At 40.3% G+C, this 15,161-nt stretch overlaps 1 protein-coding gene across 1 annotated transcript in view; it reads right to left on the bottom strand.

Moving 5' to 3' along the window:
• LOC140925879 (uncharacterized) overlaps positions 1 to 15,161 on the bottom strand; it is a 43,204-nt gene that overhangs the window by 17,069 nt on the left and 10,974 nt on the right. Inside the window, exons 9-25 of the mRNA XM_073375721.1 lie at positions 15,038 to 15,127; positions 14,193 to 14,611; positions 13,365 to 13,496; positions 12,596 to 12,704; positions 11,549 to 11,607; positions 9,247 to 9,329; positions 7,436 to 7,496; positions 6,809 to 7,039; positions 5,692 to 5,854; positions 5,338 to 5,433; positions 4,710 to 4,784; positions 2,817 to 2,900; positions 2,404 to 2,465; positions 2,255 to 2,323; positions 1,406 to 1,526; positions 631 to 726; positions 114 to 232 (exon numbers count right to left, since the gene is read on the bottom strand). Coding sequence (XP_073231822.1) covers positions 114 to 232; positions 631 to 726; positions 1,406 to 1,526; positions 2,255 to 2,323; positions 2,404 to 2,465; positions 2,817 to 2,900; positions 4,710 to 4,784; positions 5,338 to 5,433; positions 5,692 to 5,854; positions 6,809 to 7,039; positions 7,436 to 7,496; positions 9,247 to 9,329; positions 11,549 to 11,607; positions 12,596 to 12,704; positions 13,365 to 13,496; positions 14,193 to 14,611; positions 15,038 to 15,127 — 2,069 coding nt within the window. The remainder of the gene's footprint in view (positions 1 to 113; positions 233 to 630; positions 727 to 1,405; positions 1,527 to 2,254; positions 2,324 to 2,403; positions 2,466 to 2,816; positions 2,901 to 4,709; positions 4,785 to 5,337; positions 5,434 to 5,691; positions 5,855 to 6,808; positions 7,040 to 7,435; positions 7,497 to 9,246; positions 9,330 to 11,548; positions 11,608 to 12,595; positions 12,705 to 13,364; positions 13,497 to 14,192; positions 14,612 to 15,037; positions 15,128 to 15,161) is intronic.

Here is a 15,161-nt window from a genome sequence, read left to right as displayed (position 1 = left end):
GAACTCTACGACTAAAATCCAAAATGGATTTTCAAATCTAGAGAATCCACATACCACATATTAAAACTTAAAACTTTTACGTGATGTAATGGACTTTCACGTGACTGACTCACCCTTTGTTTTCGAGCACGAATTCGAAAGTCGCATTGTTAAATTCCACCCGGAGTCTGGTTTCATCCGCATAAAGCCTCCATCTCTTTAACTCCTTCAGCTGCCAAGTACCAATAACTGCCTAACAACATTTCCAATAATTATGTTAATATTCAGTCAATATCTGCACTACTCCTCATCCACACTGATAACTAGATTTCACCAACACGCGAGAGGGTGTTTAATAAAATTAACGAGACCCACTTTTGAATCACTTTTCATGTTGTAAATTACCATCCAACGCGCTCGTTGCGCACAGTTTATTGAGTTTCCAATCTACCTGGTTCTAATTAACATAACATTAAACATCACTACAAAGAAAAAACTGAGCTCCTTTATTAAAACAAAACTAAAGCCACTGACCTTCCGACCAAACCACTACGTCACCTCTATAAACATATAACCCTTCATTTAACTTTTCGCCGGGTTTCAAAGAACCTTTTCATGTGACTCTTAACACTATTTAACACCGACTCTTACTTTTGTTTTATCGTCCAAGACAGTAAGCTTCTTTGGACTAACGGCAAAATAACACCTCGTCGCACCACCCTTAGGGTCAATGGTGCCTGAGCACTCCTGGAAAATGACGAACAAAGGAATTCAATACATCAAACATTGAAAAGGTTTGGACAAGTAACACAAAAACATTTCATCCAACACTCAGAGAACTCGATACTGGTTGTTTGTTTTCTCTTTTCATCTTAAACAATTCTCTGTTTTTTGGACAATAAAAAGAAACACTACTTCTCGTGTTTCACAAATTGCGTCAAAAGGTATAACACTAACAACTGCTAATTTCAGAAATGATAGACTCTTTCCCAGTTGTCCAAGCCTCTGCTTTAAAACGAGGGTAAGTGCAAATTTGTTACTCGCATGCAAATAACAATCATTCCCACAAGAAAGGTTTTGCAAATGCTGTAGAAAAGTGGGCTGCGTTAAAAACAGATCCTCTGAAGAAACAGATGGCATCTTCGGATCATTTTACGCTTCTAGGAAACTGCCCACCCACCCCTTTCCTAAGCCATCATCAAAACTTACTTCTCACGTAGGGCAAAATGTTGGCTTAGGGGTGGGGTAGGTGGGCAGTTTCCCAGAAACGTCCCATAGTGATCCGCAACTTCTAGGAGTTACAACTGCCAGTCAATTTTCCATCGACAATTGTGATTGTAAATTGAAAATTTTAAGTCGCAGAAAAGGCACATCTTGATCGATTGACAGTAACACTTAAGTAGCACATTTTCTATATTTTTAATACCTTGAGCTTGTAAAACTGACACCCATAGCCAGCCATGGCCTGACAGTAGTCAATAAAGTTGTGTTTGGCGTTCCGCTCTGTCATGCCACTGTTGACAAACTGTTCGTACTGGACCTTGATCCTACGCGACGCATATCACAATGATTACAAATCAGCAACAAAATCACGTAATGCTTTAGAAAGGGAATACGTTGTGCTCTGGGCATCCCTTGTTAAACCAGCGAATGTTATGCTCATAGTTCTGCGAAGCATACTAAGATAGAATTTGTTTAATAGACCTTATTCAAGGTACCCGCGATCTTTACACGCACTTAAGGGACTGATGAGATAAAAAACAAAGTCACGTGGTATCTAAGGGGCCAAACAACTTAAAAAAATTGCCAAAGCAAGAAATCGCGGTCGAGTTTGTTTATTCTAGACAACATAAAATGAAGAACTTTTCATCTCAAAGACGACAATGGCAAATTATGGGTGGAAGTGATCATTGTCACTTTTCTAGACGTAGTAGCGACTGTAGATGTCCTCACAGCAAACAATAATGACGTATGTCTTGTGAAAACTCGAATTGTACAATTTGCATGACTATTAAATCGTCGTCTTCCGTTTTGTTTGAATAAACAAACTCCACCGCGATTAGACGTACTAGTACATTTTCTCTCTTGTTCGCCCCCTGAAATACCACGAGACATTGCTTAAAGATGGTGGGTATCATGATTAAGGTTTATTAACAGGCCCTACAAATCTCATCCGCTGTTCTCAACTGGGATTCCGGCCCTAAAACATTCACTTCAAGTACATTGACAGTCAACAAACCAGGAAAACTAGCACCATGACAACCAATAGACTCACCTTTTTGCGATGTTCTTTACTTTGTACATTGATGAATGCAAGCTCGTCTTTATCCTAGATACAGACAATCTAACAACGAATAGGAATTACAAACTCAATGAGCATGTTGCCAACTTATACCAAAAATTCTTATTAAAAAATTATCTTACTTCTCTCTACTGGACGATGAAAATAACCGTGGTTTTCCTCTGACTTCTGCTGGTAATAAATCCTACAAAGTTTTAACAATAAAACACGAGAAATTAATTTGAAGTAATAAGCCCAGGAGAAGTGGGTTAAGAAAAAGAAACGTCTTTTGCGTACTGATATCGGGCTCACTGGTCATCAAATGAAATACTATCGATTGTACGATATGGCTTTTAAAATGATTAATAATTTTAAAGCAATTCAAAGTAGAAGTACGCCAAATTTTATGCTAGTTAGTACTGTGACCGATATCCACACCTCCTGCTGGGTATTTCCATTGCTTGGGGATTTCCTTTATTTTTCTTCCTGAATTATCGATACCTTGGATAAATTAATGGTTTCCATTTACCCAACAGATAAATAGCCCGTTACTAACCTCTATGTAAAGTTGAAGGCCACTGAGGTAAACAGCATCCTCGATAGTACAGGGAAGACTTCCATTGACAATTGCTTTCTGACACTAGAACAGTAAAAGAGTGACCAGTGAGCAATTATTGAATGGGGCTGAGTAGGATGTGAAGAATTATACAGATCGAGAAGGATGTTATCTACCGAGGCTGAGGGCCGAGGTGGATAAAATCCCACGAGATCTGCATAATTTTTCACATCATACGAAAGCCAAATTTAATAATTGTTTTATTATTCATTCAAAATATTTCTAATAAGTTCTTAACAAGCTTACCTCCTCGTAGACTTTCTTTAAACCTTTGGCCTATGTATCGGCACGTTTTCCGAATATAAACAGACGTTTTCCCTTGCAGACACTTCTCAAAAAGTAGATAAGATCCAACGAGCGATATATTTATGTGTATTCTTGCATTTCTTCCGTTCCGCAGTTTCAGTTAGAAATTCCGCTATTTCGTCTTCGGATAGCCGTTAACGCCATTTTCCTTTTTAACTCACTCGTGAATAAACAGCTAGGCAGCCGCGCTTGGAAACGAGGTTGATCAATGGTCTATTGCCCAAGCAGCCTCGTTTCCAATCAAATATATCATCGATCAACCGTGTTTTTAACCAAATATACCATCGAATCGATGGTATATTGCTCACACCTTCCAAATTTGGTCAGCACCGGTTGGTTACGAAGAATTAGCCGTCGGGCTTTAGGCCAATCAGAAACGGTGAACTATTTTGAATGAACAATAATAGAGATCAGTTGATAAAACATATCCTGATAGCATGACAAAGTAGGAAGAACTGTAAGTCCCAGCTCAGGAGTGACCAACCTCAATTTTCTAGCAACAATACACAGTGATTTTGTTACCTCTACGTCCTGCGTCCCTGGCGCAAAAAAATCCTTAAAGACGCAAAATAATTCATGAAATGCGTCCCGTGGGATACAAAGAACGATCGATCGATCTGAACATGAGTATTTGTACAAATATCCCGTTCGTGTAATTTCTGTGGCAGTTATTATGGCTGTTGTTTAACGATGTATGTTTCTTTTAGCCTTTGTTGTAAAATAGAAGGACCATATTTTAATTTCGGTATACCGTAATACAGAGTGTTGGAGTCTGTCTTCAGATTAACTGTCTGGTTACATAAAGGCCCAAGCATTTTCAAATTCGGACTCTTTTTTTTTTTTTACTGGGACTCATCAGTTCTGGACTGGGTTTGGTAACAAAATCACTGAATATCAATACATAATCAAGAGTAAAGGCTGTGACAATAGAGAGCTTTGGATTTGATGACAAGAACGAGCACGAGTAGGAGATTTAACTTAAAAGTTTTTGCGCGTGTTCTTAAATAAAAGAGACCCCGGAAAGCTTCATTTTACTTTTTTTTCACTAAAAAAGTTAGCACGGTTATTTACGGTTAAGCCCTCTCCCGATTGCAAAATGATAAAACTTCTTACATTTGGTAACTTGTTTCCCCCTACTACGACATTCTCGCTAAATCCCGTAGTAGAATGACGATGGCTTTCACGTTTTCCCGCCAAAATTACGCTGGCTCACACGCGCGCACTACTTAGTATTGAGAAAGTCGCGTACTCCTAGTCGTATTCGTCCTCGAATCTAAAGCTGTCCAATGTTGAGATCTTGAATCAAATCCTCTTAACTTATTCTTTAAGGAAATCTCGACAATTTGAATGTTGATATTGGGGCTTGAAGGGTTAACATGCATTTACAGTATGAACAACAACAACAACAACACCAAGAACCGATTTCACTGTAAAACCAAGGTTCGATAAGACACGATCCTGAATGCCTTCTTTTTGTTGTATATTCTGAATACATTACTATCGGATTGGCGATTATTATGTACTCACTTGTTCATAGAGAATAGCGTGATGACAGTGATTTGACAGGAATCTATCCAAATGGCCTTTCTTGGACGCTCGTTCCTGTGAATTACAACTTTGACTCAGTAAAGAGACTAGGGACCGCTTCATTAGCGAAACTAATGCAGAAATCATATCGCAAATCATAAATTGTAACTGTGCATCCCTCCTTACGGGTTTATAGCGCCAAGAACAAGGCTGTATACCAAGTAGAGAAGTTCAAAACAATAGCAACTTAGGTAGACTGCGCGCAACCTCTTATTTTTCGTTTGAGACACAGTGGAATGCGAGCACGAGAAACGAGCGAACGCGCGGCGAAGCCGCGAGAAACGAAGGCGGACCTACAACTTAGCGGAACAAATTGACAAAATACTGTAGAGAAGGGTAGTGTCCTTCGCAGCCGCACGGGCCGGAGTCACGCAATAAAAGAGTGGGGCATTTGTTTTCGTTTGTTGGCTTTCTACAATTCTTTTTTATTTTATTACACTGTATCAAGTCCGGTTTTTGAAAACTGCTGCGTCCGAAGTGAACCTCAATTTTCAGTTTGCTTATACTGTAATTACCTCGAGTTTGCTGCTGAAAACGAAGTTCAAAGTGGTATTAATTGCTTAATTACCTCAAGGCTTTGAATCAGATCCTCTAACATTTCAGCACATGGAAGGTATGGTCCACCAGCTTGCCTCAAGGGAAGGATAACCTCACTCAACTCAGACTAAACAGGGAAAAAACAGATCTAACATAAGTGGACAGTCAAAACACCACAAGGTGCGCGTGCCGTTACACTAGTCGTTTTAATAATAAGCAATTGACTACTGCCCGCGGGGAAATGACTTTTTGTGGGTTACCAATTTCCCAACGTAAAATTGTCTCGGGGAACATTTTATAACATGTCTACTGCCATAGCAGGATTATCAATAAAATTTTCCGGGAAGTTATCAAGACCTGAGGTAGGTATATATCACAAGCGTACCGCAATAACAGGATTATTAACAAAGTCCTCAGGGAAGTTATCAAGCCAAGCCGTCCATAGCCTCATCAGGTGGATGTGAAGTACAGGTAATGGGCTATAGTCTTGCATCTGTCCAGTGGATGGATCGCCATCAAAGTATTTTCCAAACCACGGATCATGAAATCTGCAAGGAACAATTATAAAGAGTTTGAAAACAGAGATATTTGCACAAAAGAAGCGGTATTGCAGTCCTTTGAATTTGAAAACTAGGGTTCTAAGGAAAGGGAAAGGTGCTGTCTATGTACGGTAGCAGTATTTCAAGAGAATTACTTTTATTTTTTTATAAATTGAGCGCTCCTACCTCCACTGAAGCAGTCCAAGCTTAAGTCATCTGATTACAAAGTCACGGCCACATTACAATCAACGATGATTCAAGTTCATCCGAAATGCAATTAGTTAGAAATAACATTCGTCAGCTTTTTCTATCCGCGTATAAATTTATACTGCCGCCTTTATTTAGTTTTTCCTTTTTATTCTACGGTCGAAAATACTTAAACGATGAATGTTGGATTACGGAATAAGGGCGGTTGTCGGATAGGATAAAAGCCTGTACAGGTAATCAGTTCCAATGAACGTTCTAGTCCTACTCTTTTGGACATTGCTCCTCGCACCTTGGCAAGCAACTTAAGCAGCGAATTTCTGCAACCAGTCACGAAGCCTACGAATGCAACGGCGAGAAACGTCCCTAGCGGCGAGGAGCGATGGCTGTATTCGCAGGGTACCAGTCTCTGTTCCGGAGCATTTTCTTTCACTGAATCTCAGCTAAGACGGACTAAAGCGTATAGCGAGCAGAAAGACAACAAGTCAAATCCACACGAAACCACACGAAACACACGAAAACGGTTACAACAAATCCCACTTAATCATTAGTTGCTGAATGATACAACCTGGCACTTGAACTTACTAACAGAAAATCAATGCAACATCAGCACGCGTGGAAGGTGTTTGAATGGGATGGGAAATCATGATGGGGAATATGCGTGCGAGAACATAACAGGCGCGTGAGAGACCCCTCTTCCTCGCGCGTCCATCGCGTTCTAACACGTTACAATTTGCCCCTAGTGCAAGAATCTCCTACCTGTGAAGCAGCAATCTCATCAAAATAGTTGCATGTACAAAACTTCTGTAAGTTGTCAGCAGGAAGTCGACTATCTGATCTTCAGTGGCCATGCGCTTGTCATTTGGACTAGTGGTCTTGTACCACGAAAGTTTCTTGCTGCGCCCAGACCAGGGTGGCAGGCTCAAGCCTCCCCACAGTAAAGTCGGATTGTTTGTGATGATCTCGACTATTTTCTCGATGCTTGCGCCTCTGTAAATCAGCAAATTAACACGGCATGAAAACTTTTTGTAAGAAGAATGGATTTTCGAGGAAAATTTCTTCCTTTTTTCTAGGGCTTGGAATCTACAGAGTTTAACAGATCATTTAGGGACAAAAGAAAAGCAAAGCATTATTTTCCGCATTGCTCCTTCTGTTTTTTGACGTCACACAATCAGGCTTTCGAAGTTTGCTGCTCGAAAAAAGACTGTTTTTTAAGGGCGCTTAATTTATTAAAAAATCTTTCAGGATCAAGGACTCCTGAGACATAAAAGAACATTTCTTGGACTTTCTCTAATTTTTTCAGGAGGAAACAATTTCACATTCAGGCAAAAAATAAAAAATGTTATTATTATTAAACAAAATCAGTGGCCGGGCAAGAATACTTACTTCACAAACAGATGCTCCTCTCCAATTGAATCTCCAAATAAAACATCAAGCTTTTCATCTCCTAAAAAAACGATGAAAGTGCCGGTATAATTTAGCCGTTATTGAAATGCAAGGATATCTCAGCCATCGTATGACAAGAACTGACATGCTCGGAGCTAAACAGAATCTCCAACTTATTTTTCCATAGATAAATAAATCTTCGTTTGTAAACTAAAAATCTGAGTTTTCCCTCTTAGCATTATTGTCAACTTATCTGCACAGAGATTTTGGTGCAACCTCGTCCCCAGGGCTTTTCCCTTAAGAAATGGGTTGGGCGGGAAAAGGCCCTGGCATCGGCTGGTCACGTGTCCCCCTCGTACACCCTAAAATCCTGGGTGTAATAAATTAGCGCTATGTGAAAAGCTAAAATTATGCGTAACCTCACAGCGCGCGATCTTGGGCGACCTTTTATATCTCTTGACGATTAACGAAAAGTTTTACAAGATTTCCTTTTCGTCACAGATACTGGCTATGGTATTTTTTTGCTTTCCTCCGATTTCTATGAAGGGGACAGCGAGTAACACTTATAACAACGTTTATAGAGCGATATAAGTACATATAAATGACAAACAAGCTATCGTACAGGCATAAAGTTTGTACTGGAAAAGTTCGTTTTCGCGACTCTTCTGATATTTTATTTCATTTCTCGCGAAGTGGACCGCCGTACACAGTCTAGTTCTATTTACCTTAACTCTCAGCCATATCATAGCGACACGCGTTGGTTTAGACTTATCTTGTATGACCTGTATTTTTAAAAAATGGATTGACCTCTGCGATCAAACAAATGGCAACAAAGAAAAACTTGGGTCCATTTAAAATTCACAGAGCTGCAGTTGATTCCAGTCGATCGGTCAATCTTCTCTTTGATATAAGGAAAATCCTTTGTACTTATCCTCGGAAGAGAAAAGATATATAAGAGGTCTTCAAATGTTTCAGATCGGCGACCTGTCATCGTTCCTGGCTGGAGGGCTGACTTGCATCCGGTGTGGAGATTTGTTTGTTTCATGGTCGGGTTGTAGAGAAGACCAGACTCCATAGTCTCCATAAAGCATTTTGATGAACAATTTTGTTTCTATTACGGTTCAATTTGTTAAATTCACTGCAGATCCTGGTGGCAAAGGCCCGCATTTTTGTTTGACATGGACAAAATCACTCTCCGCTTGATTGTACAGTAATTCCACAGTCACGATGAATTTCTGAAGTACCACTCGCAATAACAGCTTGTCTCAACTCTGAAGTATTTGACATATTTTGTACCTGACACCGTAGAGCTTTGTAGCATTTGAATAATAAGCAAATAAGTGGATCTTAAGCTTTTGAACTGCGCACACACACGAAAATATTAACATGGTTCGCAATGTTATTATTTTCCATTGTTGCTCCGTTCGACTTCTGTCAGCGCAAAGCCAGCGGGTTGCATATAAATTAGCTTCTCAGGAATATTTAGGCTGTACACGTGACCAGCCGATGCCAGGGCCTTTTCCCGCCCAAGCCATTTCTTAAGGGAAAAGCCCTGGGGACGAGGTTGATTTTGGTGTCGTTAAACTTTTTAGGTGTACCATTTTTAAAATGAGACGAGGGGGTAAAAACTGGTCATCTTAACTCCACATACGTACGCGCTATTGACAGTTCCCTAAACCAAAGCACCCGTACGTCCTTTATATAAAAGCCTCCAAAACAGTAAAATTTTTAACTCAATCTCTAATCGAAAATTTAAGGAATGGTTGACAATGGCTAGACAAAGGAGTAAAATGCAAATTCAGCAACCTTACCTGGGACACGTTTAAAGAGATAAACGCCACCAACGTCCATACAACCCAAATAAATAAGGCCACGGGCGGCATGGTATCGCACCCTGAAAACAAGGAAAGCATTAGCGAACAACACCATCTTACAAATCAGTCTGCGCCACACACTCAAGACTTGATAGATGTCTGATATTTAATAATGACATTTACCTTGCAGCAACAAAAAAATAGTACACAGTCAGCTGTAACCTACTCAAACATTAGTGAACAGGCTCCCATGGGAGCGGGAAAAGGGTGACGGGAACCTCTCCCCCTTCCCTCCCAACCCTGCCGTCCGCATGCGCTTTCTGGCTTTCTCTCCGTCCTAAACCCCGTACGTAAGAGAACCTGTTCACAAGCTACTCAAACATAGGGCGTCTTAACGACCTGATCCGGCGATTGGGAAAGAAGAAAATAATACAGAAAAATAACGAGTACACTGTAAATTAAAAAGACTGTTTCAGCCCCAAAGTGTCAATTCAGTCCTGCAGACCAAAGTCTGGTTCAGCCCTTCCTGGAGCCATTTGAGCACAATAATTATTTAGGCCAAAAAAGCTCTATCAAAAGGCTATTCCAGCCCACGGTTGGGCCCATTTCAGCCCTGGGACCAAATCAGCCCTAGCTAATTGGACTGTATTGGCCCTGATTTAAGGTGGCTCCCCAGAGTATTTACTAATAACCCTAGCTATCTAGCATACGTTACAGAACGAAATCTAGCCACTTTGTCCTTGCGATTTTGTTCACGAGATTCACCGCTAAGGTTACCCATACAAGAAGGCTCCTTTATCAAGTTTCATTTTCTGGATTAAGGCCGTTGCCATGGCAACATCGCATCCTTAAACAGGCAGTATTTTTGTCATTTTTAACCATTTTTTCTTAATATTTCTTATTTCCCACAATGAAATGTCTTTAAACTTTGCCACTTTATATTAACGATATTGCTTAACATTTTAAAGTAGAAAAAACATGGGCTCGTTAAGACGGTTTTGTCAATATTTTGAAATTTGTAATTTTTCTTAATGGAGGAATTTAGCTCTTACAGATTTTAACAAAATAGGTCAGTACAAAGGTACTGCAACTATCCAGAAATGAGGCGATTTTTAAAAAAATTTACCGAAGGAAACGCGAGAAATTCACGGTTAATTAACTACGTTGACGTCACAAAAATCCGAAAAACACGCGTGGTTCGCGGTCGTATGAGCAAAATACGCGCGCGAGCCATCACGCCCGCATGCGCATAATGCACAAAGCTACTGAAAACATGTGGTTTCTTTGAAGAGTACGAAAGCCATTGTTTTGAAGCCGTTTATTAGTATCACTACGGTGATATCTCGCCAGTTGAAAAAGGAGAGATAGCGGATTCAATTTTATACCTAACACAGGATGTTTTCGTCGAAGTACTTGACTATTGCAGCTAAAATTCGAAGCGTGGTGGTCACTGAGGATGGCGATCGTCGGCGATGAAGACTGTGGTTGTGCAAGGATCGCAATAAGCCCTTCATTTCCTAATCTGCTGTACACTGTTTGCAGATCTTCAAATGTTAGCCCACTTCCGGATACTTTTTCAACCTTGTTCTTCTTTAGGGATAATTTCGACGGCGAAGTTTTTCTTTAAAAGTCTGCTGTAAAAGATGGCGCCGATCTATAAGTCGTACATCATGTCCTCAGCTACATGTACAAGACCGTAGGTCTCGACGGACAACTATTGCTTTCGTCAAGGGTCAGTCTGTGAGTAAAAATTATTTCTCGTTGTGCAAAAACATTGTCCATTTACTTCGTCTATTTAACGTTTGTCTACTTTTGAAGCGAAAGAATTGATGTCTTTGAGAAATTTCTGCTTGTTTTTACATACAATTTACTCTTTTGGAGATCGATAGTGACTTGTAACCGGTGTAACATTGTCTCCTCTCATAAATGTTTGACCTACAGTACACAAACTTTTTGCACAATGAGCTTCAATAGAAAGTTAATAAAGTTTTTTGGGGGGAATGTTTCGAAATTGAGAGGCCAGGTTTGTTTTAATTTTTGCGTGGACGTCGCGCGGATTTTAAAGCTCGCGCCATACTAGTGCTCAGGTTGCGCACGGCCAATTTACTCTAGGGAGCCACCTTAAGGGAGCCAAATTAGACCCAAAAATAGGACTGTATTTTACTCACCCAAACGGCCCTGTTTTTAGGGCTAAAACAGATCTTTCTGATTTAGAGTGTACTACTCATGAAAGTTGTGATACCCCAGATCTGTCAAAAAACCCTGACAAAGCAAAACAAAAACGACAACTATACTGTACCTTGCATCTCCATAGCTTAACATCTGTTTGAGGCCATCCACACCCCCAACCAATTCAATCTATGGAGGAAAGGGCAATGAGAATCACAACGTCACCAGGCTAATTGAAGAAAACACTTCACTTGATTACATTTTCCAAGTGTCATCTCACAATAGTGAGTTTCACGAACTTAGTTATAGTATCGAGCCAGTCTCGTGAGTTCTTATTCGATCTGCCCAGCTGCCCACCGAAGTCAAACGTCGCACGAATTGTTCTTTTTAAGAGCAGTTTCATTTACCAAGAAGTAGAAAAAGTGGCACAATGTTTAAAATAGCTCGTTAATGAAAATATATTCTTATCTTTCTTATCTTTCTTTTCTTTTTTTCGCTGAAGACAAAATTTTTTTAGTACTAGACAAGAGGTGTGCAAATTCAATTATAAAACATGTAAAAACTTTTGAAGCAGACGTTCAAGATGTTTAGTGAATCAAAAGCACATTGTTTAGGCCAATCTCTGAATAGCAATATTATGACAGCCATGGCTCTGAAGTACTTTGCTTAGTTTTTGTAAATTTCTGATGTTGAAGCGTGGTCAAGCCTACCACTACAGTTTTACCTAAAATATTACACAGCTGTTGAATTTTCCAGAAGGGAGTTAAGGCAACGACGTCGACGACGAGGGCGAAAACGTGAACGGAAAAAAAGTAACAGGTTTATATTGGCAAAACAACAACATCACGCTTTTTTGCACATTTCTTTTCCGTCTTGGCACGACCACGACATGAAAGTGCCTAATTTCACGTTTTGTGGAGGGTGTGAACACAAGAAAACGATTTTCGTCTTCTTCTTTTTACACTTAGAGACAGTCTCTAAGAATTCAACTCCAGAAAAATTCACCAACATTAACAAATTGAACGACACAGAATAGGAGTGACGAATTTTGAAAAAACGTGAATTTACATTTTCAGGGCCGTTTTCGCCACCGTCCTTGTTGCTTAAGGTCCTTGTAATAGAGTTCTGAGGTGTTTTTGTTACAGTATAAAGGACAACGTATGATAATCAGACATACCTGCATGTGATTGTCCACAGTCATTGCAATGTTCGCTAGGGTAGCAGTACAGTACATCACAATTTCTGGGTTTCCATCAGACAAAGTCTCCAGCAATAAAGAAAGAGGCCTAAGAAAGTTAATTGTTAAAAGTTTTAGCACTACTGGAAATCTACCTGGTTGAAAATTCGTGTGTTTGTGTTTCGTTCACACGGAACCACCTTAACCATCCGAAAATTTCAACGGCAAAATCGAGGTCCATTTGTTTAGAAAGTCATTTGATTCAATCTCAGGGTTGATTCCACTGCCGCGTAATTTTTCTGTGCCAACGCACGTAACATTTACACGGGTAAATGAAATAGAGGCAATGTATGATAGGCCACGCGTAAACGTGAAAGTTGAGCTGGGTTCAACTCTTACGTTAACGCGTGACCTTCCGTACATTGTCTTTATTCTATTTACGCGCGTATAATTTACGTGCGTACGCATGCACGGAAAAATTACGCCACAGTGGAAATCCATCTTCAGTTCTGTTTATTGATGAGGGGCAACCTAAAAACTGTTAAGTAAAGAACGAGCAAAGCACTACTGTGGGAACCAAAAATTAAGGGTCGTGAAGTAGTCGCTCGTAAGAGAAGCCACCAATGGTGCGTTTCCCTGACCCCAAACAATACTGAAACAATTGGAAGAATGACATGTTATTGTTTCCTACGACCAATAGGAGAGACCTTACAAAATTAAGCAAGATTATTTTTTAAAAGATCTATCATTATTTTACACTACTTATTACCTTGTCTTTCCCAGTTCCAGCTGCATTTTTGGATGAATACTGCTTGCAGTCAGCATTTTAGTGGCTACTACCTTAGGCATTGTCCTGGAATGTAGGTCCATCAATGGTAGATAATTATGACCAAATCCTAGGCTGTGAAAAGGAAATAATCATATTTATTATATAAACACGAGTGAAATACCAGATGAGCTTTTGCAAGAAAACATGATATCTTCACATGTGAAAAGATCACTGTTGCTATGGCCATATAATAAATCGCGCCTTTCACAGCGAAAAAAAAAATCAAAAACATAAAAAGGTTTGGTGTTTCATTAATGTTTATATAATAAGTATAACATTACACGGTAGATTGAAGATACGAAATTTCTCTTCTCGTTTTAAAATCACTCGTTCGGATGAGAATCGTCGTATCTCCTCGCCGGTAGCCACGTAATATCCTTTCTGCGCCCTCGTCCGGGGATGTCATTAAAAGCAGGGGGCCGGGGATCTCCCCCAGCTTCTATGAATAGAACCAAGAGAAATACCTAGCAGTGTGATTCCCCGCCTACTTGTTATATTTACCCGGTAACTTGAAATCTTAGTGACAACCCTGCGACTCGTCACTCGCGGGAAAGCGGGAGGAAAGGTTTGAACGCGGCTTTCGGTTGCTAATTTGATGCCCTACCATTGGTCAAGCCGGTTCCAAAAAGTGACAACTTAATCTTGGCATTTTGGGTGGTCGCTTACGGCAGGTTCGAATACTGTAGCTATGACCTCTGTGTGACCGCGGAAATAAAACCTTACGAACAACCAATGCAAAGAACGATGCTACCTAGACTGATAACTGACCTGTAAAAAGAGTGTTCCCCATCCGCAGAACTTCCCATACTACAGATGCTGTTCTTCTTCTGCATCACATACCCACCATGTACGTGTGGAGGCCACACATCAGACCGTACATCAGAAGCACCAGAATTATTCCTCTGCACAGAAACTTTGGAAGCAACCGCAAGGGACATTTCTCGGAGGCGCTCATCATATGAACTTTGACTACATGTACTTCTCTTGCGACTTCTCGGTCTATCATGACTGCCTGGCTGGCCCGGCGGTGGAGAGTCCGAATGGCGCAGATCAAATGCGCCGCTATCCACGTCGCTTGTTTGTAATAAGCTCAGGAGTGGTTCTAGTGGAATAGTCTTTAAGGCTGTGGAGAACTCTTGCTCATTGTTGAAGTCTAAAATACTTTGTAGGATTGATAAACAGGTGCTCTGAAAAGATAGCCATAAACAGAATATTAGAGAGGTTTAGATTGTAACACGAGTACGACTACGAGTAAGAGATTTTCTCAATAGTAAGTAGTGCTCGCGCGTGAGGCAGCGTCATTTTGGCGGGAAAACATGGTAGCCGTCGTCATTCCACTAGGAGTTTAGCGAGAGTGTCACAGTGGCGACAGCAAGTTATCAAATGTTAGAGTTTTAGCATTTTGCAATCGGGAGAGGTCTCACCCTCCTTCAATAACGATAACAGTGCTAACTTTTCTGGTGAAAAAAAGTACAATGAAGAATTCCCGGGTCTCTATTTTTTGACAATACGCGAAAAAACTATTTAGGGAAATAGGCCATCAATGAGGTCAAGATGAACAAATAACAAATCCACCAATAAATTTTACTACGAGGCAAGCAAAAATAGTTAACCTGTATGGGCTCTGGACCATCCACCAGTTTCAAGACTGTTTCTATTAGTCCGGCTGCTACTGATCTCTTGCGACTGTCTGCTCCCTCAAGCTGATTAGGAAAAAATGACAATGATCATCAATAA

This window comes from Porites lutea, chromosome 2 (genome assembly GCF_958299795.1).
Source record: "Porites lutea chromosome 2, jaPorLute2.1, whole genome shotgun sequence".
Taxonomy (NCBI): domain Eukaryota; kingdom Metazoa; phylum Cnidaria; class Anthozoa; order Scleractinia; family Poritidae; genus Porites; species Porites lutea.
The sequence above is the reverse complement of the archived record's forward strand: the minus strand, read 5'-3'. Positions and strand labels throughout refer to the sequence as shown.